Source organism: Lepisosteus oculatus, chromosome 3, assembly GCF_040954835.1.
Source record: "Lepisosteus oculatus isolate fLepOcu1 chromosome 3, fLepOcu1.hap2, whole genome shotgun sequence".
Classification (NCBI taxonomy): domain Eukaryota; kingdom Metazoa; phylum Chordata; class Actinopteri; order Semionotiformes; family Lepisosteidae; genus Lepisosteus; species Lepisosteus oculatus.
The window spans coordinates 12991147-13017577 of NC_090698.1; the positions used below are offsets into that span (position 1 = coordinate 12991147).

Here is a 26431-nt window from a genome sequence, read left to right on the forward strand (position 1 = left end):
CACTGGGACCCTTAATTCTTTGCAGAATCTATTTCCATACTTAATTATGGGAGCATCGTTTTAAAAAGTTGCAAAGCACCTTGTTCATCCATTTTGATGTCAACATAAGGAACTATTAGTAATTCTTCTTCAAGTTATATTACAATATTCACTTAAAATAATGCAGCACCATGCTGACTTTGCTTCAATTAAACCATATTTTATTTTCTAATGACTAACCAAGTCAACAGTGACCTTGAAGTAGGTTGTGTCAACACTTTGAGTTGAGGCATAAAGAGCTTAGTGATTTAGGGTTATCAAGAGTGCATCAATTTATTTATTTCTTTATTTATTTTCAGCTGTCTTTTAAGGGCTTTTAATCCTGTGATAGATGTAAGATTCAGCTTAAAGATGCTTGGGTCAGTAAGTTAAGTTCGTGTCTAATTGCATTATTTTGGAACAGTGATTTTAAAATGTCAGCCATCACAAACAGAACCTTTGAAACATTTACAATAAAAGAAGACAATGATTCAATACTTTTCTATCCTTGATACATCTGTTGCATTTAACAAGCTCATTCAAATTCTGTGATAGATGTTTCTGGTTGAATTAAGTATATTGGTAGGATTCTCTAGCAATAAACTTGGAACTTAAAATGCACATATCCTGTGAATGAATAAATATTGTAAGTGTATCCTTTTTTCAGACTGTGACATTTCCATGTTTCTTAAGGGTTACTATGCAAAGAGATCTCAAGATATTACTTGTACTTAGCTCAGTAGGAAGTCCTGTAGATGTCAGAATCAACTTTTCACTCTGACAACTGTGTAGTTATTGTTCTTCTGACTTCTTCACCAAGTGGTATTCATTTTCTATTTCAGTGGCACTGATCAAGTTTAATAGACTAATATAAAGTATAAAAACAAGTTTAGTCTTATTGGAATTGCCAGCAGGAAGGCTATAAGACTCAAATTGAATTTAAAGTAGCTAGATTCTCTGTGTTAAATTTTATCTTTCTCTCCCACTGAAGAAATATTCATTTTAACCTTGGTGGATTTCACATAATAAATTATTAACATTAGGAAAAAAAGATACATTCCATTTCTAAGATTTACTGATATACTGTAATAATTAGTATATACAGTGATAAAACTATTGGGACAAATTATTCCTGTCCTAACCATGATGAAGTACTCTGCTTTCAAATGTCCCTGTCTGTAAGACTCACTATCAGTGCAATGACATATAAGAAGCCAAAAAAGTTGTCCTAAAATTGATCACATCTAACATGTCATGATTGTACGATTATACAATGACATGAACAAATACAATTTCTGAAGAAATTATACTCTGTAAAATAATATTGATATGTTTTTCTTTTATATTTGAGGTAATGTGTACAAGCAGGAAGGACACTTTCAGCAGGTGACAAAATTTAATAAATATGAATATCAGTTAATTCTATTAAACAGTCAATTATATTGTTTTAAAAATGTTTATAGTAAAACCACCAGGGTAATGCACTCCTGTATGTTTATTTTTTTTTTGTAGCTTATTTGAGAGATTTTAATAATATTAACAGCATGTTGCTGTTAAAATGTTGGTATGGTTTTGTTACATGTTAAAATGTAAATATAGCAACTTAGTAGTGGCAAATGAAGTGTTTCTGAACCGAATCAAAGAAACCAAATGTTTAAAATGTAGCAGTCAGCTTCATCCATTCTTTGCAGTTCAGCTTGTAAGAATTAAATCATCCATGTTGGATGCAGTATTTCTTCGTATTCAATGATTGCCAATTACTGTATGTTTAGAATGTCTTTAACAAAAGATTTCTCCCTGTGAAAGGTGGATTTACTGGAATATAACACCACAGCTCTTATAGCCATGATCATTTTTACAATGACCATCCTCGTTTGCATAGTGTTGTTAAATAAAATATCACAATTGAGAAAATTATGTGGAAGTGTCTTCGTAGACATTGGTGAAAATAAGCATTTTTTGCACACGGCAGGTAAGTCATACAATTTTGGAACAGCAAATCTGGGATTGCTTTAAAGTGCAATGTACAGCATATACAGTAATGACGGTGACTATGAATGGTAACAACAGTCTTCCCATCCTTGACCTCTTGAGACCAGCCCCTACCTTTGTTGAAGTAGAATCATTAAAGAGTAAAAACATATTCACAAAATATGTACTGTAGGGCTGGGTCCCTCATCTAACAATACAATCTCCTATTGTATTCCCCTTATTAAAAATATAAAGGGTATTTTTTTCTGATGGGCACATTGTGTGTAATGTCTTTAAAACTGATGGTAGGGAATCTGTAGTATGTGTCCATCAAGCGGCAATTGTCATAAAAATGAGCAGAGACCAGAGAAATGTACTGTATAAAGTAGCTAAAGTAGGTTTGGTGCTACTTGTTCCAATAGAAGCAATTAACTCCTCCATACTATATAGGTCACTGAGAAAAGACCATAACTGCAGTGCAGACAAGAAAATAACATTATCTTACTTGTTGCGTCATAGCACAATTGCTTCTTTGTTTTCAAAGCAAAATTTGCTCCGTGTGTTTTCCCTCATTTCAATAATGTGTTTACTTTGGCTTCCTAAGGTTTGCATGCTTTACTGTGCCTCTCTGTGTTTGATCATGCTTTACCTCAATTTTACTGTGCTTTCTTATACTGTAGTTCATGCTCCTTTTACCGCAGTATAATACAATACATTTGTAGGAGTGCCTTCAAGGCCAGAGCTGCAGATCTCTGATATAGACTGCTGTTCAAACTGTTGAGTCCAAATGTAATATTCATTATATTCTTCATTGCTAATGAGAAGAGTGAAAATGTATGCTGTTTCCCTCAATACTGTACAAAGCACTTAAAATTAGCTTTAAGAATCTTTACAGTTCATTGTAATTATTAGGTTATCAGTAATGAAATCTATGCTCTGTGTTGTTTCAGATTGAATCCTATGCAACTCAGAAGTACAAAGGAGTGCATTTTGGAAACCAGACTGCAGCACGCTGTGAGCTGAAAGTGAAAGAGGGGCCAGGACCAGGGGAGTACGACCTATTGGAGTGAGTAACGGCCCCCATTGCCCTGTGATGTGTGCATTTGGTGATCTAGTCTCTGCTATTTAAAAAAATAAAAACAGCTTTACTCAAAACTGGTAATAATGATGTTACAGTTTGATTGGTACCGATGTCTTCATGTACTGAATTGCTTAATGGTTTGATGACCCTGTATTTGTAGCAAATAAAATAGTTTGTTTTTATAAATGAATATCAAAAATATTTTTATAAATCAATCCTTTTCTGGTATTACTGAATACTAATTTAGTCTAGCAAGTGATAGTTAAAATATGCTGAAAAATATTTAAAGAAAGAGGTAATTAAATATAGGTATACATCCCGATATTTGACCATTTTATAATAACCGAACCACAATAAGAAATTTACCATTCCCAATAGAAAGATCACAGGGATCACAGGGTTACTGATGCTCGGGAGATTACAGAAAGTACTTTCAGAACTACAGTGAGGATGAAATAGTGTTTCTCAGTGTCATGAACAGTTTTAAATATCACACTCATCTATTATAGTTTGCTGTGCAAGTCTAATTTTTCAATTGCTACAACAATCAAAGGGATTGCTCTGGTTTATGTATTATTTATATATTTATCTGTTTTACATATAGTGATAATTTTTCTCTTGGACCCTTTTATTTGCAGACACATACAGTATATACTAATGCAGCCAAGCACATTTCTTATTGCCAATAGGATAATGGCCTTTAAAAATGGACTTCTAATATTTTGGGGTATGAAACAGCAACCTCTGGTGGTTAAAGCAGCAAATGCTTTCCATTTACAGGCAAGTTATGATTTGGATGCTGTAAACCACAATACAGTATGTGTGAAGTGACTCCAGAATCACTAGCTCTGCTCTGGTGAAACTGAAACAAATACTGTAATCAGATACGTACTGTATGTACTGTATAGTACACCCATAGCATATCTTTACTTTTTTTACTTCTGACAGGGAGAATTAAACTCAAAACCACACATGGTACAATGAATCAGAAGTTAAATCAGATAAAAGAGATTTTTTTTAAAGACAGAGGCTTCAGTCTGCATTCGCTAACTAACACACTTTGTGACACATTAGACTTTCTTTTAAATCTGAATAAATGATTCGCAGTGCTTACTTTTTCATTGGCAATGCTTGAATCATTTGCAAACCTTAAATATATTTCCAAAGACTGAACATAAAATAATTAATTTTTTTTCCTGGGGTCATAGTAGTTTTATTTTTATTTAAATCATATAATCCATCCTTTAATTTATGATTTAATGGTTATGAAATGTATCCCTAGTAATTATCCATTTATTAGTGCACAACTGTAAATTCACACTCCGTCTAGACTTTTTTATTGAACTTCTTAGCATCATCAGTATCTTTATAGCAAGTTTGAGCCTCACCTGCACTCAGCACAATTAAGATGGGTGGAAAAAGAAAAAAAACTTGAATCATTTGCCTCCCACAGCAGATACATAACACTGTGATAAGCATTTCAAATTGATTGACTTAAGAGATGATCTTCCTCCTGCCGTTTAAGTCAATGAAACATAAATCTCCCTCTGAATCTCACAGAGAGAGTGCACTACATTATGAGCACGTCAATATCAGGAAGGAAGAGCAGAAGCAGGAGCTCTTTATCCCACGGTATCACGAAGTGGTGGCGCTGCAAGAGGAGAAGAAGGTAAAGGCTGTTCAGCCAAACTTGGAAAAAGGATGTACAGTTTGCTTGTTAGCATAAAAGGCACAGATGAGCCATTACAAACAAGAGCTGCCTCTTAAAAAGGTTTGCACAATTTAAAATTTTGTTTAGGAAGAGAAAATCATTTTCCTCATTGAATGATTCACTGGTTCTTTATCCTAGCCACCCAGTCAGAAATCCATTATTTCTCCTTGAATAACCTGGATATAACTCATATGGATGGGTGTGCAGAAGTACAGTATGTGAACTCATTAGTTAAAAAAGGGAGGCACAAAAGCCTTTCTTTAGTTCTCATGTTCTCAGAATCAGTCTGATGAGTTCACAATACTCAGGAAAAAAAACAATGGCGTATATTTTATTATTATAGTAAAGACAGACTGATGGCATCATTTAAGTGCTAGATTTCTTATAACATTTTTTAACTTTACTTGCTGCCAGGCTGGTAAGCATATGTCACATCTACAAGGCCATTAGGTCTATTTGCAGTAATCATTTACTTGTATGGATGCTAGTGGCATATTGATCTGATATAGTTTATCTAGTTATTTTTTGAAAGATTTCAGAGAATCATCAGAACCTTGACTAAGTGGCTTAAGTTTATATCCTGTGCTTGTGTCCTAGTTTCATTATCGACCCTGAAGTACTTAGCAGTATTAACTTACTTTCAGGATTGTGGATACTAGACTATTATGAATCTATTATAAGAGACTACGTTTTTATAATACTACATTTCAGTGATCAATTTGCTCAACTTTCCCTTTTCAGTGACTTTTGAAACCCTTTAGCAAACATTTAATGAATATTGTACCTTATTTCATTGGATACAGTTGGAAAAATACCATCGGTCCTAGTGAACAGTCCATTTTAAATGCAAGCTCCACTGTCACTCTACCTAAAACTAAATGTATCATACTATATGATTAAGGTTAAAAATTCTTAACAGCACATGCTTAAAAAACATTTTATTCAAAGAAGGTGAAATTGTCACTACTGTGCTGCATTTCCTTGATCAAAATAGAATCTGGAGCTGACTTATGTTGGGAATTTTTTAAATAAGGCACTTCTAATGGAAGCAGCACTCAAGACCTCAGAATCATAGGCCACTATGGGCCTTGGTCCTTGTTGGTGTCCAGTAATTTTGGGCAATCCAGGGTGACATGATATCAGAAAGACATGCTAAAGAAGAGAAACACATACTCAATAGATGGCGCCAAAGCTTAAGAATCAAACGTAAGTCTTTTATAGTACATCTTGAAGTTCGGTCTCAAATTTAAAATCTCTCCAGCAAAGATTCATTTGTTTGAATACAGTAGGCGAGCCACCTCATAAGCAAGGACGAAACCAGGGTGCTGAACCCTATAGAAACAAAAGTGTCATCACAAAAGAAAGATAGAGAGGGAATTGTGCTCTGTTGCTGCTCCTCTGGTAGGAGTTTTGTGAAGTGAAAAGCATGATTTTCCTGTTGTTATGTAGAGTAACACGTTGTACTTGTTTTGTATGTGATTCTGTCTCTGATTAAAAGTAGTTGAAAAATGTGATTCTTGAGAATTCTTCGGATCTGGAGTGCAAAATTGAAGAAACTTCCAACAATTTTTTTTTGTGAAAATTATTCCATCCATTATTTAAAATACTGTACAAAAGTAAAAATACTTTTGAATGCCTTAACAGTGCACAATAAAAGGCTGAATATCAACATATCAAAAGGATGAACACAGTATGTATAATTAACCTGTGTTTTATGGATAATTACTATTTTTATTATAATTGTGGTGAAAATATGGTGGAGGAGTTCTCTTCTATTCATATTCCAAAGCAAGTGAGGATCCATATTTTTTTCTTCCCATAGATAATGAAAAAAACTTAAACATGAAGCTGAGTAGCTCTGAATGCTTGGCTCAGGGGACATTAGTTTACCTTACTTTTCTGTCCAGTATTTGTGGTAAGGTAAACTGCCACTAAACCATTGCCACTTTTTGCTTTGTTCCTCATAGTTTCTTAATGATTTTAACCCAAATGGAAGCTAGAGTCTGGCTGGTATCATACTGTGTTTCAGCTGTTTACTTTAGGGACTACAGAGTATTACAATAAAAAGTTCACTTTCTGGAATAAAATTATGTAATAGCTGTTCGGTATGAATCAAATTACACTCCATCTTGTCTCTGGGGGAATTATATACATTTCTATCAATATATGGGTAAACAGAGAATGTCAGAATTGGTTTAATCCAAATAATGTTTCTCTTGTTATCTCTTTGTCTTGTCTGGTTTCCCAGATATTCTAGAAGCTAATTTAATATAAGTACAATATTCAGAATATGTTTTGCAAAAGATTTTGTGTCGTATACCAACAAATGATTGATGAAACTCCTGTTAGGCTGTGAAAGAGTCAGTAGTGTGGTCTTTGCTGCAGACTGAAGATGGTACTGTATATTTGCCTGAAGCAGAGACGACAAGTTGGAAAGTACCATGACAATTGTATTGTGAGAGGAGGGAAAGAAGATTAATAATTGGATACTTTGAGATCTCTCTTCTATAAATGAAAGGATCTGACCTACCTCTTGCTATATCCTATTTGTAACGAAAAAGAAACATATTCTGTAACTTTTATGAAGTGCCTCAATATAGTATAAATTGTTTCTTCTCTTTACTGTCACCACCATTTTGAGATGGTTTAACTGTCTATTAAAGGCTTTTCCAGTAAGGAACTAAGCTTTTATCTCAACAGGCCAATGGTGAAGACTATGAACCTCTTCAATAAATTTTGATTTTAGTACAATAAGAAAGTCACCAAAAAATCATGGGACCTCAACCAGAGCAATCCTACATAGCTTCCTTTAGTCCTACAGAGGTTTGGGACTTACGTCTGTGCACATTTAGGGTTCTACACATTGTGTGTATTAAATCATCCAAACTGTCTGTGTACTCCCGATGTTTGCCTGGTTGTGTTTTTTATCTAAAAGTCAAGTCTAACATAACCTACAACCCATAGCTACTCTGTACACCTTGCCTTGACAGACTTTGTGCAGTAAATTCTGAGATTCTGCCTTAAATGCTTTTTCAAGTGACAGCTGATTATATTTGTAGAAGCTTCAACTTAAAAATCCATGTAATTTGCATTTCTTTTTCTTCCTGGCATAACCTACTGTATCAGCCATTTCACTCCCTCTTGGAAGAAGGCCTGCCTTCCCTGGGAGACAGGCTTGTGAGAGTTCCCCTAAAGCACTAATGGCTTCTGATATCAGCAAATGGAAGACAGTTGCTCTGTTTTTGCTCAAGATAAATTGAGGCTGTTTCCCAGGTCTCTGTGTTTGCCAGTATCCAAATTGCACATTTGAGTCCACACACAGAGAGTTCTGACTCAAATAACAAAAACACACTATCTTTGTGGACTTTTTCTGTTACAATAATTAATATTCTCATACAGAGGAGAGAAAATAGAGGGTAAAATAAATAAAAAAGAAATAATAAAAATTAAATTAGTAAATTTCTGATGCATAGAAATGTAATATTAAACATGCCATAGAGCCTGACAATGTTAAACATCCAAAATGCAGTACTGTTCATATTGTAGGCAACATTTGCCATAACAAATGTTCTTAGTTTTGGACTGAAGCAATGCATCTTAAAATTATTATTTTGCCTCTTTGGACATTTAGTAATTTTTTTCAAAATGAGCCAATGAATATAAAGGGATAGTGTATTTAATACTTTGCTGTTAACTCACAAAGCTGAGGAAATGACAGTGCTTGCCCGTCATTTACAAGGAATGAGCAAGGGAGGCAGCTGCTAGGGTGCAGTGGGGGTGAAGAGAGGGGTGTAGAAAAGACACATTCAGAGATTTGGGCAACCAACCAGACCAGAAAATTAGATTTTGGGATTAGAATTTGAGCTCCTCCTGAACTTTTGTTTAATAACACCATAAGGTATTAACATTTTTGTTTTATAAATATTATACATTCAAAAATGTGTTTTCCTAATTGGATGTTTTACAGGAACTTGTGATAAAATACCGTTAGGTAACCTGTGATATCTAAGGTTTTGACTTTTGTTGTGTTAATTTACTTACTTCAAATTACCAGCAATTAAAAAAAATATAATGAGTGTGTGTTTTGGGTACTTCATCTGAAAATAATTTACCAATGTATAATAGGAATATACCGTACCAATCTTTCAATTCTGGTTAACATTGGGCAGGACATTTGCGTTTGCACTTATTTTTAACTGCTAGGGTCTGAAAATATTAATCCTTCTTTTCTGAGATATAATATTTCGTATATTATACAATAAATCCCCAAAAACCCTACATTTTACTGTATGCCTTTAGGTTAGCATGGCAATTTACTTCAATTAGTTTTTGATCCATTGAACACAAAAGCTTTTGGATAAATGCAATAAAGTCAAAGCTCTGCAACAACGGGACATACTTTTTAAGTTGTACTTGTCATTTGTAAGCAATATTTGAACAGGAGCTGTTTGTCCAGATGGTGCTACTGACTGGGCAACAATGGATTGATGTGGAAAGTACCTTTTTGTGTCACCCTTCTGCTTAATAACCATGTGACTGCCTTGAAACCTGGCTTTCCTGTTTGATTTTACTCTTTTATTTTCCAAATCTGACAAATTCTGCTGATGAAGTAAAAGGAGCATGTTTGCATGTGGGATCCAGGGTTCTGGGGATCAGGCTGTGTTTCTGACAGGCTGCTGGGGCAAGGTTATTCCAAGTGACAGGGAGCTGGAGCTAACATTGTTTCAGAGCAGCAGTTGTTTTGCTAGAGTGCTGGAGAATCAATGCAGCAGGGATAAAGACTAATGACTGCATAACATTACCAACTAGTTTTTTCAGGTGCATCCCTTTTGGTCATCATTCAGTCAAAAATGGCAGGCTCTGACCATTAGGTGCTTTCATTAGCACCCTGCAGGCAGAAGGAGTAGGGCAGCCCACATCTGTCTTCATTAGAAAGTGGTGGCTGCAGCTTGTGAACAGATGGGTCATTATTGCCTACATTGCCCTCTGGGCCCCTACCTGGAGGACGCCTCCAATTGTCCTACATAGGACACACAGACCTCACACAGAGCACCCACAACACGTAGTATTACAGGGGCTCTCTCAGCACCCTAACCTCTGTGCAGCACTGCAGCTACCTTCCATCTTTAACAATAGGGACACACAAACACATGCCACCAATTCTAATGTGCTGCTGGAAGAGGGAGAAAAGCTTAGTAAGCTACTGTAGGAAAAATGGTAGTGGAATGAAAATGTTTTTGTAAGTAGTTAAGGCTGTTATTTCTGTAGTTTTTTTTTGGTTGTGCGCTTGATGTTTATATTTTACAATACAAAAAAGAGCACATGGCCCTGTTGAAATCAAAAGTTCTCTGTCTTTTGTGGTGTAGTTTATATCTGTAACTTTTCTTTAATTGCAATTTACTTTTATGATTACTACACACTACATATCTTTCCTTTCTTTGTTAGTATGCAAGGTTTCTCAATGCGAGTTATTTATAAGCATATTATTGTCTCCTTCCAGTTATTCTCTTTGAAAGTGTTTAATCAAGTACTGGGTATCTTGGATCTACCGTATATTTGTAATTGTGGACAAAGCTGTCTTGACCACAGAAAACAGTTACTGTAAATGCTATTACTAGCATATGTTTACTTACAACATGGATGGGCATCTCACAAAGTGGATTCCTGCAATTTTTGCAGATACTTTGCAGTTAGTGGCTGATTAAGATCTTTAAATAAACTGTATTTGCAGTTATTGAGACTTATACTATATATTAAGAGTCTACTGAATTTACAGTTACAACATAATTCAGAGTCTCCTAAAGACTCAACAGACACAAACCCCCAAAATATGTTGGACTTCTCTGTTTAGTACCATGCTATTTGTTTAGGCTATTATCTATAATTCAATGGTTATATAAAATAAAATAGTGTAAAATTACTAAATTCTTGAGATAGTTAATTGGCATTTTATCTTAATTTAGAACCATTATCTTCTGGTTGAAGACCAAAGACACAAGTAAACCCGACAGTGCAAATTAATCTGCATGGTAGGCTAATTTAAGTATTTTTTATAATTGTGACTCAACACATTAGAAAAAATGCTATTTAAACTAGATTTATTTTCCTGTGCTAGAGGTAACTGTGATAAGGTCCTCTGAGATTCTGTGAAAATATGTGTCACATTTTAAAAGGTTTTCATTAATTTGATTCCATTTTGAAAGTTCTGCTGCAACTCTTGACTTCTTTATAACTTTCTTTATATTTTTGTATAACTTTGTGGTTCCCGATCTTGTTCATATGTAGACCTAGCTGTATCTTTAGGAGAATACATGTAAATTGGATTTCATAAAACAGAGATTTCTTTTACCTTTTCTCCCTATTCGTATTTTTCCCTTTTGTATTAGTAGTAATAACAATTAATGAATCAGCAAAGGTTAATTTTGTGCCGCAAAATAGAAGGACAAAACAGCTTTCAACAGATTTCATGTTAAGTCTTCTTCACATATGAGTTACTGTATATCACCTGCAATATTAATTATGTTGCAAAGACATATAAGCATTACCTTGTTTTTATCAGTTCTAAACTCGCAAACTATGTTTGCACTTTGATTAATGATGCCTTGTGACAATAAAGAAGTGCCATGAATGACATTGCTTCATGAGCCGAGACAGTTCAGTAACTACCCAATGACCCTGTTTGTTTCCTAGTCTCTAATTGCCCATGCATCTTCCTGCATTGCGAGGTTTGTGTGCAGCTTACCACCTTAGGTCAAAGGTCGACACACAGATGCCACTATCTATAACATAATTACTCGCTTATTTGGATGTGGATGTCTAAGAGCAAGGTGACACTGTAAGATGGCTGATGGCACCTGCTCAATGTTCTGTGACCTCTGTTCTGCTGCTGGATTTGTCTCAGCCTTGAATGGAGCTTCATTTCCATAGTTCAGTCATTTATCTTTACAATCTGTACTGGTTAAGATGCCTTCAATTACAAAAAGAACCTTTCATTTCTGTGCACTTGTGCTTTTTTTGAAAAATTAAAAAATGTCCTTATGCTTGTTGTTATTATTTGTGTTTTCAGTTTTGGTCTGTTCTTTTCTGGTCTAGGGTGTACCTGGTCCCGGCAAATATGAAATTAAAAGCCAGTTTGACACGTCAAGCACTTCTCACAATGGTGTTCCAGCTCAGAACCCACCATTCTTGTCCCAGGCACGGGTAAGACAGAGGCTGTCCTGAGGTGAAATCTGATCTTCTATTCAGCACGTGTGTTCTTCTGTAGCCTTGTTTCAAAATGAGAATTTGTGTTACAATTACAAGAATGGGACTGCCAAAGCTTTGTATTAAAAATACAACGGTGGGTTAACGGTATACTATGGTAGCCAACCAGTATGATGTCCTACTGGAGTGATAATCTATTAATCAAATGGTGGGTGACCATTTACCACCTTGTCATGGACACCTTGGTTAAGATGAACTCCTGAACCTGAAACTCCTGGCCAGATACCATTTTCCTTTGACATAACCAGTGCAAAATAGCAGAAATGGAGCTCAGGAGAACCAAAGGAAGTGAATATCTATGTTATTGTACCTGTTCCACATTGTCACTTCCATTAGTTTTCTTTGTAGAAGAACTATCAATAAGTAAATGGACATAGCTAAAAGACAAAACCAAACAAAAAGATCCTTTTGGTAAAACCAAGTCAATTATAAAAATTAAAACACATTCTTAAACACTCTTATACTGTAAATATAAGATATTTATTTAAGTGACCTGAATGTCTCAAGCAGAAGGGGAATTGTGGTCTTCAATGTGTAAATTCGTTTGCAGAAACCATTACGTTTCATGTTTGCAAAGGTGCTCAAACACCAAAAAGGAAAGTAATATTGCAGCAGTAAGTGCAAAAAAGGTCTTCCAAAGATCCGTTGTCTTAGCTCTTGTCATTTCTCTCGAAGCGGGGCAAGCTGACTAGCTGTAATTTCAGGCAGAATTCCTGAGAAAGCCGAGTCTTCCCTTTCCTGTGACATTCTTTTATCTTGCCCTCTCACTTTATTATACAATGGTATAATATTCCTTCTCACCGTCAAAGGTCCTACAATAAAAATGGACCTATTGGAAGAATGGTTTTTATGGTCCCTCACAGTGCACAATCAAAATGTCAGTCTTATTTTCTCTCTTACACTACAATGTTCAACATCCATAGATCATATTCATATAACCAGGAGATCCAGTTCCTGGGTGGGTCCAAGTGCCTCTTTGACCAAAGCACAGTCCTGGTTAGACCAAATAGATTGTCCATTAATGTTGTTAAAATTAAGACACTGAATGACTAGGTTTTCATTTTCTGAACAATTTTCTAGAAAATGATAGTTACTGCATTTTTCTATAGCTATCAAAAAATCTAATTTTTAGGGAAAATTTGTTGTTTACCAATTGTGAGCATTCTTTACATCGAACTTTGTTAGTATTCCCATGATTACATCAGGAAAAATGCACAGAAAATCAGTTCTGATCAGTACTGGGATCAAATTGTTTGGGGTCTTAATTCACATGCTGGCAAAACCTAACAGGAATGATCTGTGAAAGGTGTCTGGGGAGTGAAAGGTCATCTGAAGGATTTACACACCAGAGCTTGCTGTCTTGAGCTTGAGAGATTCCAAACCTTTCTCATCACCTTTCAGCTGTACTTCATTTTTTTCGCGTAGATCTTTTTCTGTAAATATTTTTCATATAAAATCAATTAGATTGGATTATGCACATTATTGCATAATAGTGAATGACAGCTCAGCTGGAATGGAACACAAGAACTGCCTGAGTTTACCTGATATTTCAGGAATAATAATAAATATATCTGAGAGACTTGGAGATCTGACATTTCAGACTGCCACACGGAGCAGGAAAGGCAGGTTGCCACACTGAACTCACAACTCACGAAAAAAGTAATAGAACACTATATGCACAAAACGTAATTCAGTGACTACTAATTATAAATGTGCATCTTATACTGTTTTAAAAGTCAAAAGATTTTAATCTCTTGCTGACAAAAAAATCTGTGTGTCATATAAGAGTTCTGAGTGCTCTGCCAATGAGATAGCAGTGTGCAAGTTTGGAGACTGGAAGAAAATCTCAGCGTATTATTACCACAGCATGGGATACTGCAGGTGGTACTGGATTTTGACACCGACTGTGGCTGTATGACATAAAACTGAATGTGCTCACAAGGAGTTTATTATTCTTCTCATAACTGCATGGATTTTCTCTAGTTAAGTCTTCCTTCTTCTTCCTGGGCTAGCAGGGGCAGGTGTTGAGGAGACCTCTAGCTAAGGCATTTTTCAACATATTGCTCAAGTACATTGCTCACCTTATGCATCAGGTGAAGTGCACTTTTATGAGCCACTGTGGTGTCTGCATATTTCAATGGAGAAATACAGTGAACCTCTGCAGGAATATCATTGTCCATCAGCTCAACTGTGAGGAAGCAACCCTAAGTCTCTTTAACTGTAACCACAAGCTGTTTAGAGCAGTGATCTATGAGCTTCCCTACAATGCTTTGGAATGAAGAGCACTATATAAAGGCAGGTTTTATCATACAGGATTTTATTTTGTAGTGTATTTATCAGTAGAACATAGAAAACTTTTTGAAATTACTTCCTCTAACTCTGGAAAAAAGCTTTTTTCTAATGATTTTCCTACTGCAGATTATTTATCAATCTGAGTTGCTTTACTAACAATCAAAGAAATGATTACTTGATAGGAAATATAAATTGAAATAGTCAAGGCACGATGCCATTCAGCATAGACCACTGTGAAATACTGTAAAAGCTAAGTAATGTAGGATAGATTTTTAATGTGCAATATATAATGAATTTTATTTTCTTTTGATGCGTTATGAAAATGGATTTGTGAAACTATTCCCTCTAGGTTTTACACAAAATGAAAATCCTGCCAAGAATTGTTTTAACCTTGAATATCTTTAACATGAGCCCAAAGCTGTGTCTCACAGAGTACCAATGATTTATTTTAAAAAAATGGCTGTCCGTATTCTAAAATGGCATTTTGCTCAAAGTTTCCTTGGTCCCAATGGTAATATTAGGACAGAATTGCTTTGCCTGATACAATTTACAGGAAGTATTTCATGATTCAAGGAGAAACCGTGTTGTCTTGGGTATACAGCAAGTTTATCTATTTCAGAAACACCTTGGCCATTTGCCTAAATAATTCATTTTTCTCTGTATTGTTCAGCTAGCGTCAATAAATTATAAAGCGAGTTTAGTTCAAAACCATTTCAGATAAATATCACAATGCAACATATTCTGTGAAAGGAATTCCTTTTGTCTACGCATATTCCATTATTGTGTTTATTAAATGTCCTGTGTAAATAATTTTATAGTGCCATAATTGTAATTTATGGGCATGTGTACCTAAGAAAAAATGGCAAAGGTTTGTTTCTTTTTAGTAGAGGATTCTGCATATGTTTTTGTTCTTAAATAAATTGTCACAACAGAAAGAATATAGGCTTGTGCTGACAGCTGCATGCTGAGATGTGTTGTATATTGTAGTACAATCACCAGGAACAATCACCAGGGCATAAAAAAGTTACTGAACTGTAATCTGATCTACAATAATGCTCTTACATGCACTGATGTATAGTGTTCTGCTTTGTACTTGGATTTTTACAGTTTTTTGCTGGCACTCTAGGCCTTGTGAGGACAGACATGAGATGTCACATGTGTGCCAGTATTAAGGTTGGGGCTACTGCTGGAATAATTTACTGTGCTCAAATTTACACTGGAACCTAGTGGTGCTGAAAATGACCCTTTAAGATGTAGTAGGCTAATACACAATGGAAACAAAAACTGCAAGGTCACACAATATCTGAACTGAGTGAAAGAAACAACTGTTGCATATTTGAAGAATCTTGGTCCATATTTATTACCTATTCTGTCAACAGCAGGTATAAAAACAGCTTACTTATTGAGAAATGCATCAAGTGATTATTACCGTTCTTTCAATCATCTGTGTTCATCACATAGGGTTCTGAAAGCAGTTCCAGCAGGTCTGCAGTTCAGTTGTAAACCAAAACTGTGCTCTTCATGTGCTTCACCAGCGATTTGCTCCCGTCAAGTCGGAGACTCCAGCTCCTGGTGCTTACGATGACCCACGTACAGCCTTGGAGAGGTTAAGGAAGATCACAGGGATGAAGAAGAGCCCCTTTGGCGTCACTGCTGTGCGCTTCACTCCTGTCTCCAGGAAGACGATCACGCCAGGTCAGCAGCGAGCACTGGTGCTGTCAAGCCTCCATGATGCTCATAGTGCAAACATGCCTACACTACCTGTGCTGCCTCAGATTGTTAAGCACAGTCACGCACACGATTAGCACTTAATATATTTAAGGAAAGCTCTGCTGACAACATTGAATAAAACCAAAAAATGGATTGTGACAGGTTTATCTTGGAATATAAGATTTAGGTGAAATGTAGCAATACATTTACTGTTCGTAACGATACGAACATAACTACTACAAGGCGTTCAAATCAATTAGAAATCGATTTTGGTTTGTAGGCATTTTCCTTTTCCTCTAAAATTAAAAACATCTTTCAATATTTTGTGAATTTGAATAGGTAATGTTTCCCAATACAACAAAGTATGCATTTTGCCTTTTGATAAGGAACATACTTGTGTAATCAATGACAGTTACTTCAGAGATATAGTTTAATCTTCACTTACAGTACACTACATTATTTGCCTGTTCCATGCCTCAGCACTGTGATTGATCTTTTCTGGTAAAGGCCATTTACACTATAACATTTCAATTTGGTTTTAACTTTTGGAATTTGATTCTTCTCTGCAGAGTATATAGTGAGACTATAGTTTCAGATTATGACAACAATAACTTTGTCACTAACCTCTGTGGATCTTTCAATAACAAACACATCAGACTTAACACATCTCTATTTAGAGGTATTTAAATACATAATCATAACAGTGAAGACATATCAGAAATATAGTGACTGTGTTGGAAATTAACTGTGGCAAAACAGTCTAAAGGACACAGCCCATTTTGTCTTTCATTTCTCTTATTAGGCCCAGGAGCTTACAATTTGTTTAACTATGGTGTTGCACAAGAAAGCCTTAAAAAGGCATACCTGGAAACCACAAGAAAAGGAGGATTTGGGTCAACAGCATGCCGAACCCCTGCTTTTGTAACTAAACATGAAGCCATGCTTCCAGGGCCAGCTGAGTACCAGGTAAAGATAGGGCTATCTTAAATTTACCTTACGTACAGTGTTGCAGTACTCTTTACTGTATTCTAAAAGTTAAACTAATACGCTCTGATAACCAGTAGATATCTCAGAACCATATCAAATCAATCTTTTTTTATTGTGCTTAGACTGAGAATGTTTTTCTTTAATTGTCAGTATATGAAAAAGTAGCTGTGCTGTCAAATTATTTGAAACATGCAGTAGCTAGAGGCAGGCAAGAAAAAGGCCATTCAGAAAACTCACAGTTACAAATATGTTTACCAGTGTCTCTTTTCTTGTCTTTTACTGGAGCTATTTGGTATGCTTTTTATTTCACCCAGATAACTGGAAACTTTCCCATGTTTCCCAGACCTGAAAGCATATTTCAAAAGGAAGATCTACATCCAAGAATCAGATGCTTTGCAAAATGTTTATTGGGTTTTTAAGTCTAATAGGTTTTGGCTTAACCAGTTTGGTTAAGAGGTAGAGGGCCTTAGGACAAAAAGGTTCAACCCTCAAAAAGAACAAGTGAACCCCAAAATCACTAATTCAGAAACAGAGACAAAAGAAAAGTAAAGACACTATGGAGATGTGGACACTGTGATAAAAGAAAAGGCAGTCACTAGAAGCTGTAAGACGCCTGATAACTAAACCAGAGGTAGGACACCAGGTTGAGGAGATACTGTAACATAAAATTAATAAATAAAATTATGAAATTGCTTATCACCAGTTTAATCATCATTTGTTGAAAAAATGGGATCTGATATCATACCGAAATTATTATTTCCTCAGATATAAAGTCTTGATAGAAAACAGTTGATCAAATGTTATGAACAAGTGAAAAATGTTTTGTACAAAGACTTGCTTGTATAACCATTAGTGAAAGCTAGTGCATGTGTGGAAAAAAAGGTTACAAAACAGGCATTCATTATTGAACTGTTATAGAGATGGATTTACTCATACCTAGTATATTTGAATTCACCAGTCTACTGTAATTACAGTTATCATTGTTTTCTTTAGTTTACTTTCATTTGGCTCATGCCCCCTCAGTCAAATGGTTTACAGTTAAATTCTACTGGGTATTGTGAAAATCGATATAGTATGGATTTTGTGTAGTAAAACCTAGCAATCATTGTGGTTCAACTGCTGGTTTTATAACAGTGTACAACAGTGGTTTCCAATCCTGGTCCTGGTGAGCCACACATCTCCTGATATTCATTCCATCCCATCTTTCAGTAGATAAGGTGGTTGAGATTAGATAGAATTCTTAATAGATCTAAGAAGTTGCTTCATTGGCATATTTGTGACTTCTAGTCACAAGTTTTTATTTCATTTTTTAAAAATTGTATTTAACCATTTAATAATGGTTACAAGAACTAGCAGGTGTGTGGGTTGCCATGACCAGGATTGGAACCCACTGGTGTACAGGTTATTCTGATTACTGGTCTTTTTCAGGTGTCCCCGGAGATAAGATTTAGATCATGTGATCTGTGGTTTCATGGAACATGAATTCAGACCAATTGAGACAAGTTTCCAAAGCAGTGCTGTGTCATTTGAGCCATCCTGTCTTGGACTTATTCTCTGTGAATCTGTTTTTACACAATGACATTTGAATTCCTTTCCAGATAGGATATTTTTCCTTTACAATAAGTAACCTTTAATTCATATGATATGACACCAGTGTCTGCCTCCTGTACAGAAGTGCTGCTGTTGTGTTCTCTCAGTGTCTCCTTGAGCCCTGGATATCTGGGATGGTCTCTGGCTCCATTACCCTCAGTAGGATAAGCAGCTTGTTAAAAATATTGATGGATCATGCCATCTTTGTTTTGGATACCACAATGATCTATTGTTTTTTTCAGCTTCTTGAAATACAATTGTGGTCCTAGATTCATATACAGCACAAGGTTTTTTAGGTGGGTAGCTGCGTCAGCATGCGTAGGCTGCAAAAGAACAGGTAACGGGTTTATTCCATGCTGAAAAGAGAAGAAAGGAAACACAACGTTTCGGCTGCGGAGCCTTCTTCGCGTGTAAGCACCTTTATACCTGAAGAAAGCTTCACAGCCGAAATGTTGTGCTTCCTTTCTTCTCTTTTGAGCATGGAATAAACCTATAAAGTTTTTAATGCTAATAATGGTCAGATGAGCAGAAATAATACCTTTTGTAGACAGGGCTGTAAACTCACACACAGGCCTAAAATGGAAAATGGAAAATAAAAGCATATTAAGTTACACAACCAGTGTAAATAAAAAAACTATTGATATAATACAAAACTTAAGTGATAAATGAATTGCCCTACAGCTTCACTTTTTTTCCTGTATTGTTCGTGGTGTACACTACACACCTGAAAAACTATTTACAGGATCAACATGTGCAGTGATACTGTCTGTTTAGATTCTGGTCTTTAAACCAATATGTAAAAATGTCATGCTTGTTGGCTGGCAGGTGAAGAGCACAGTGGAGGAGAGATACAAGAAACATCACTCGGCTGTATTCAGGTCAGCAACTGAAAGGCTGCAAACTCCCCTAATAGCAAAGGTAAGGCAAGGCATTTTACTGGGGTACAGCTGGTACAGTACTTTACTTTCAGTTAATTTACTTTCTTTCTTCCCACAGCTCTGGTTGTCACAGTGTTAGACTGGTGATAAACTTAGATACACACAAGAAACCAACAGGGATATGTATTGTGCTATCTTTGAAGTGTACATAAAAATAGACAAAATCTCAATATTAAAAGCTTAGGTGAGATATACATAATGAAATCTGCCTACATACAGCATAGTGTAAATTGTTATACTTCAGCCCTATAACCAAAATGTATGAATGCACATTTTGAACATTACAATTATTACTGTATATACTTGCATAAACTGCTAATATGTAGATATTTTACAGTGGAATTACTCTACTTTAATTAGCCTGATGTCTAAGTGCTGTAAAGCATGGGTAACCGAATTGATAACTTTCTAAAGCAAAGTCTTACAGTGCATCACATTCCTTCAGGGTTCAATGGCCTTGCGAGTACGTACAAAAAAATCTTTAAAAACATTTGTGCTGCTTTCTTGAAACTGGCTTCACGGAGCAGCACATTCATTTCCCAGCTAGTCTTTCGTCTTTCGCCTTTGTTCTGCTTGACATCAGGCATTGGGAATGTCCCACGAGTGCCTGCTGCTGCTTCTACCCAGGTGAGGAGATGGCCTGCTGTGCGTTTGGCCCGTCATGTCGCAGCGAGGCAGGAGCCGGCGCCCCTCTGCCAAAACACTGTGGTTTAATAATAGAAAGGCTCCTTTGCCATATCGATCCATGCTCACAGGGGATGGAAACGTCTCCTTTAGTGGGCCTTCATGAACTGTAAACTGATAGTATGATAGGAGCTATTCTTTCTGGCATGTGGTCTAGTAATAAAGTCAAGAGGACAAAAGAGACATTAATACGACATATTGGAAAGTCTCTGGCTTGTAGAGGATTCAGTAGGCTTTAGGAGTAATATACTGTAGTTCAGTCTTTCAGTTGTGTTAAGTAACTCAGTAGCTCTCTGTTTTTTTCCCTCGTAAAATAGCATATACAGTACTTTTCATATCCCTATATAAATGCAACAATATTTGCAATGTACAATGTTTTTTTTATTTCCTTGATTAAAATTAAGCTAAAAGAAATGATTTCATTGTAGAAACAAGGTTTATCCACAGACTCTGTGAGCCTTGAAAAGACCGTGGGCACATGTCTCCAAAGATCAAATTCAGTTGGCCAGGATAGAACATCAACAACACAGCCTGCTGTGTTGTGATTATTAAGAGAGTCTCAGTGAACACCACAGGGAGTGGGAATCAAACCAGCCATTTCTACACCCAACAATCCCTTCTCACCTAAAGAACGTTTTTATATTTGCTTATGCTTATTTTTGAATATGATGACCTTCTTGAAATGTATTAGTGGCAATTCACATTGTGGAAAATCAATTCAAGGTGTGAACTGCTCATAAGTGAAGACTGTAGAAGATTAAGCAGAGACGTTCGGTTGGGTGTTAGCAAAAAAAAATGATTGTAATAGACCCACATCACTAAACCCTCCCTGTGCAAGAGTCTTCACTGTCAATGTATAGAGGCAGTTTCCACTGATTCGTGAGCTATTTCATTTTCATTTCTTTGTGTAATAAAATGGTTTTAATAGAGTGCTATAAATAGTGCTGCAGAGCTAGCAGCATATGCCTTTGGTTTCCAGCTGCTTTAGGCTGAATGTGTCTTGCTGTTAACACAGACAATTTATTTTCTAGAACTTATGTTCCCATATTGATAAATCTCAGACTACCATAAAAGTAGACAAGTAATTAATTTTTTTCTCAGCAAGTTGCTTTTCATATTAATTGCCTTTAACTAGCATTAAAATACAGTGTTTTTTCTGGAATATTTTCTGGAAGCTTTGCATTTCATTTTTAAACCATATTAGCAATTCCTGCTGTCTGTTAAAATAGGGGAAATTACATAGTCTTGTATTTAACAATTAAGAAACATTACTTGCTGTTGGAAGAGTGAGAGGAGTCCACACACATACAGTAGGCAGCTAGCCCCTTAGGAGTTCAAGGAATATCAAAAGATGTGACATACAGGACAAATTGTCCTGTATCTATCTGCTTATGATTGTCCAATATTTATCAAGGAAGTGAAATAGAGAGAGGGTGTGAGGCTTTCCTGGTTATTGACTTAGTTTGGTGATCCACAGTGCACTCTCAAACGGAGAGTAACAATCTGGCATACCTAGCTGTGTCTGTGTGTCCTGAGAACACGATAAGGTCAGTTTTGACTGGAGGCTCCATCAGTCTAGCGGCAGGTCTGTGCACTTGTAAGACTGATTGGCAGAACAGACTCCTGAGACAACGAGGCAGCAACTTTTTTCTTTTTGTTGTGCCCGCCTGCACTCATGCCTTTGAGAGAATGTGTAAGAGTTAAGAAAAGATAGTGATGAGATCAGCTGATTGATAAAAATAGTAAGACTGATGGCAGGTACTGAATTAGTGTCACAGAACATTACAGAGAGATTGATTTAAAACTTCATACCTGTATTATATTGGTGAAAGAAAACGTTTTTGGAGTAGTGGTTCTCAACCTTTGACACATTATACCCCTCTTTCAGATAACTCAAAACCACAACCCCCCCCCCACCCTTGGTGTATGGGCAAATATTTTTTAAAATAATACTTTCAATTGCTATTTGTGAACTTACTCTGATATTAATGAAAAACATTTTTTACTCAAAAATAGTGAAACAGCTTGAAGGTAAAATAACCAAATACACATTTTAACCTCAGTCTAATTTAAGAGCTTGCATCAGGCATTATCAGTGTGAGTTCTGATGCTGCATATTTGGCAGACGTTTGGAAATATTTGGCTCTGTGGATGAACGAGCACAAGTAAGTCACTTTTAACATCAAGTCTGTTGCTTATTTGTGTTCATTGAAAGTGCAGAAAATCCACCTTCACACGGGTGGAGAAAAATGGGACGAGGATGTGCACACCTTGCTCGCCAGGTTCTTGATAGTCAGGAAAGTATTTCAACCAAAACATTTCCAAAGTTAAAAGGTGGAAAATGTCTTGGTCAATTGTGTCCAATTTCATTCATGTTTTCTTCCGTCATCATTGTGTTAAGTTAAATGATAGTAAGTTTGCTTGTTAATAGGAAATACTTAGTGTATATCAGTGACTAACACACTGAATATTGAGAGAAGCTCAATTAGAAGGCAGGTCTTATATTTCGGCTTATAAATTGCTGTAAAAACATTGCCTTATAATTTGGTAGCTATTTTGAATTAGCTGAGAATTAGTTGTGGATTCTAGGAGGTTGAATTCTAGATAGGTTGTGGGGAGTCCTATAAGAAACGAGATGCATAAGTCCAGACATGAGATGACTAGTGCCTGGATGAGAAGCTGAATTAGGTTGGTGGTTAGGAAAGGACAGACCACCTGGATAAAAGAGAAATCTGAAGGAGCAAATCACAGATTGCATGCATTGTGCTGTACAGAAGATGAAGTAAGCAAGGCATTTAGCATATAGACCCCAGTTCAATGGTCTCTTACTTTGTTTAAAAAAAGCACAGCTAACCCATATCTGTGTGAATCTGTGAAGCTGATACTTAATAGATATCTAATTGTTGAAACACAGACACAGGCCATACTTATGCTATACTGAATGCCCCTCTTATAAGCTTTTTTAGTTTTGTATGTCACCCAGTGGCTTAAATTTCAGAAAGATTGCACTGAAACAAAATTGATCAAAAAGATTAATTATGAATCACAGAGCTTTGGCACAGACTGTAATCAAAATTGCAGCCTTTACTCTAGACACCAATTACAGAGAATATTTACATGGTATAGGATACCATTAGGTAGAACCAAAAATCAACTCCAGGTATCCAAAATCTGGTTTGTACAATAATTTGCAATGGACCCAAAGTTTTTATTTAATCTGGTACTTTGTACAGCATTATAGATCTTTTCTAAACTTTTTAAACTGCAAAGAGTTAAGGAAGGTCAAGTAAAGTGAATAATTCAATTTAAAGGTTCAGTGGGTCTGAGTAATTGAGAGATCAGTTTGGCAGGAAAACAGCAAGGCAGGAGGATGCTGCAGGGCCAGTGGTGAAGACCCCTGTGCCAGGGCAGAACCACACTCTTACTGAAAGGGATTCACTCACAGGACAAAAGCCACACTCAGCAGAAAAATTCGAATTAAATCAGTCAGTGTCTGAGCAGCATATTGCCTCTCCTAGAGACAGAGAGCATTGAGGTGTATCCCTGCTTTCACTCTGAGGCTACAGCAGCTGTGGATCATACTTGTCGACTGGCCAGGTCTCTGACATTCTTATGTGGTGTCTGAGAAGCAAATACTACACAGGAAACAGAAGAAATGAATTTTAATTCCAATTATAGTTCTAATTCTTAGATCATACTAACTAGCAAGAAACAAACTTTTCCAACAATTAAGAGGAATTTCCAGTGCTTGCCAAGATAGTTAACACACAGTGCTATGATGAGGCCAAAAAAACAAAACAAAGAAGACTGAAGGTGATGTTGCATTTTTTCATTGATCATTTGGTTGATTATGCTCAATTGTTTCCACACTGAACAAGCTTGAAGGTGTGCACTTTCTTTAAATATCACTGGTGTGTCCAGAATCCACTGTACCACATGCTTACTCTCTGATTTTGCCTTTTAGCATTGCAATCTGTAATGAAATGTACATTTTCTTCTGTCAGAGCCTACATGTAGCAGCTGTAATATGGCCTCAGTTAATTGTAAACAAATAGTTCAGAAAATATAGTTTAATCTTTGGGGAAGTATAATATGTTTTGCAGATAATCATTATTTATGGCATGCAGAAGGGTTGAGAAAAGTACTTTTTAAACTATCCCAGGGTAATGACTTGACCTGAATCATTCACATCAGATTCTGAGCCTCAGGCTCTGGCACAAATGAGCTTCTTCCCTGTCTGCCACTGCACAAGAGCATGCAGACGTCAAAGAAAAGTTCTTGCACTTTTTACTTTTAAATATTACCAAGCATCCAATTCAAAGAAAGGCAACATCAATTTTGTATATAAAGTGCAAAAGCTTTGAAAACTGAAGACCACAAATGAAGTTGATATGAGAGTGAAGTCAGATACCTACATGTCATACACTGGAATCAACTAATTGATAAGCACAATGAGGTACACAGTTGTTTGCCTATTTATATAAAAGGCATAGTAGAATGGTAAAAACAGAGGACATTATATTTTTGCTACAAATCTTCACTGTCTCATTTACCAGGGAGAGAAATGTCCAAAGTTGTAACTTGATTTTCAAAAAAGAATGAGGGAAGACTTTTTCAATTTGATGTACATACTGTACCTGAAATGTATTAGTATACTTCAAGCATGTAGCATTATGAAACAATGCTGTATTTCAATGCTGTTGGGAACTCTGTGTGGCTCCAGGATGTATTTGTCTCTTAAACTAGAAGACTTTCTTCCCCTTTTCTTTATCAGGATATATCTAAATTACTTTATAGGAGTATGTCTTCATTACTTGGAAATATGGTATGTGGAAGCATAGAGCAGGAAAGAATTACTGAAGAAACAGTACTGTAAGACACTGTGCTACACAGAGCAAATAAACACTGAGTCATCTAGATGTGGAATGATAAGTTGTATTACAAAACAATTAATCCAAGTCATTTCTATGGTAAAATGCCTCTTTAAGATTACAGTAAATAGTTATAAAGAGCATCATAGCTTAAGATCCCACTATGAGCACATTTTCAATACATTTTCCTTTATAAAATATAATGTGATCAGACAGCATTTTCATTGAGATATTTGTGCTTCTCCTATAGCAAATCTCATCCTCCACCCCCTTCCCAAATTATCCCTACAGAGATGTCCCTTTAGTAATCAGTGTATGAAAGCCGTTTAATAATTCCACACTGAGCATCCCTTCAACAGACTTAATGAAAACCAGCATGATGTAGTGCAAGTTAGCATTGCATTTGACTCCTTTTCTTCATGTCCCATGGTGAGAAATATTAAAAAAAAGTGTGGAATAGCCTCATATTTACAATTTTTGGCCTTTCAAAATAAAGATTTTCTGTATTACTGGTAGTGTCTGGGAACTTTGAAGTCTGTAATAACAGATAATTGTGCTATGTGACTAGCTGCTTTAGGCTGCCTGTGTCTGTGCAGAGATTGTGTGCTGGGCTCCTTGTGTAGCTGATAATGACTTGAACGGCAGCATACCGTGAAGGCACATGTGCCTGAGGAAGACCCTTTAGAGATGTTTAAATCAACAGGTCATTTCATGGAGAGATGTAGAGCTGTACAGAGTTGTTTTTTTATATAATTTCTTGTTTTCCCTGAAATTATATTCAGTTGTGTTAAATATGTTAAACATGTATAACTGCAATTTTGAGAGTAGTGTTGATTTACTTGTGCTTTTTTGATTTGCATGGATTTTATCCATTAATTTATTAATTTATCCATTGCTTATAGTGTCTAATTAATAGAGGCATTTTGTTTCAACAATGAGGAAATGGATTTATATTTCTATAGCTACGGCTTTCAGTTCTCTCATACAGTATATTCTCAATTTTATGGACTGAGTTTTTGATCTTCAGGAATAATGAAATGTTAGTGGTACGCACATTCAACTCTTAGTAGTAATGAAAGATGTATTGTTTCTAGATGACCACACTTCTGTGCAGATTTTATTAATTTGTCTGTAGTTGTTTATTCTGCATTGCTGAAAGGTTCACGCCAGCTCTCCCTTCCACCTGCACGCCCTCCTCCAGTTGTATTCGGCTTGCTGACAGCTGTGTCATGTTTTCGTCTCATAGCGAGGCTTTGTGGGAGTGAGTTTCCCTTGGCTACTGAAGTGCTCCTTGTCATCCATTAATGAACAACAG

At 36.0% G+C, this 26431-nt stretch overlaps 1 protein-coding gene across 3 annotated transcripts in view; it reads left to right on the forward strand.

Moving 5' to 3' along the window:
- stpg2 (sperm-tail PG-rich repeat containing 2) overlaps positions 1-26431 on the forward strand; it is a 78186-nt gene that overhangs the window by 12462 nt on the left and 39293 nt on the right. The window contains exons 5-11 of one of the 3 annotated variants that reach the window (XM_069186889.1): positions 1370-1404; positions 2940-3055; positions 4631-4739; positions 11874-11981; positions 15872-16031; positions 16849-17012; positions 19449-19541. In XM_069186889.1, the coding sequence (XP_069042990.1) occupies positions 1370-1404; positions 2940-3055; positions 4631-4739; positions 11874-11981; positions 15872-16031; positions 16849-17012; positions 19449-19541 (785 nt within the window). The remainder of the gene's footprint in view (positions 1-1369; positions 1405-2939; positions 3056-4630; positions 4740-11873; positions 11982-15871; positions 16032-16848; positions 17013-19448; positions 19542-26431) is intronic. The other 2 variants (XM_069186890.1, XM_006627311.3) reach the window with 2 other exon arrangements.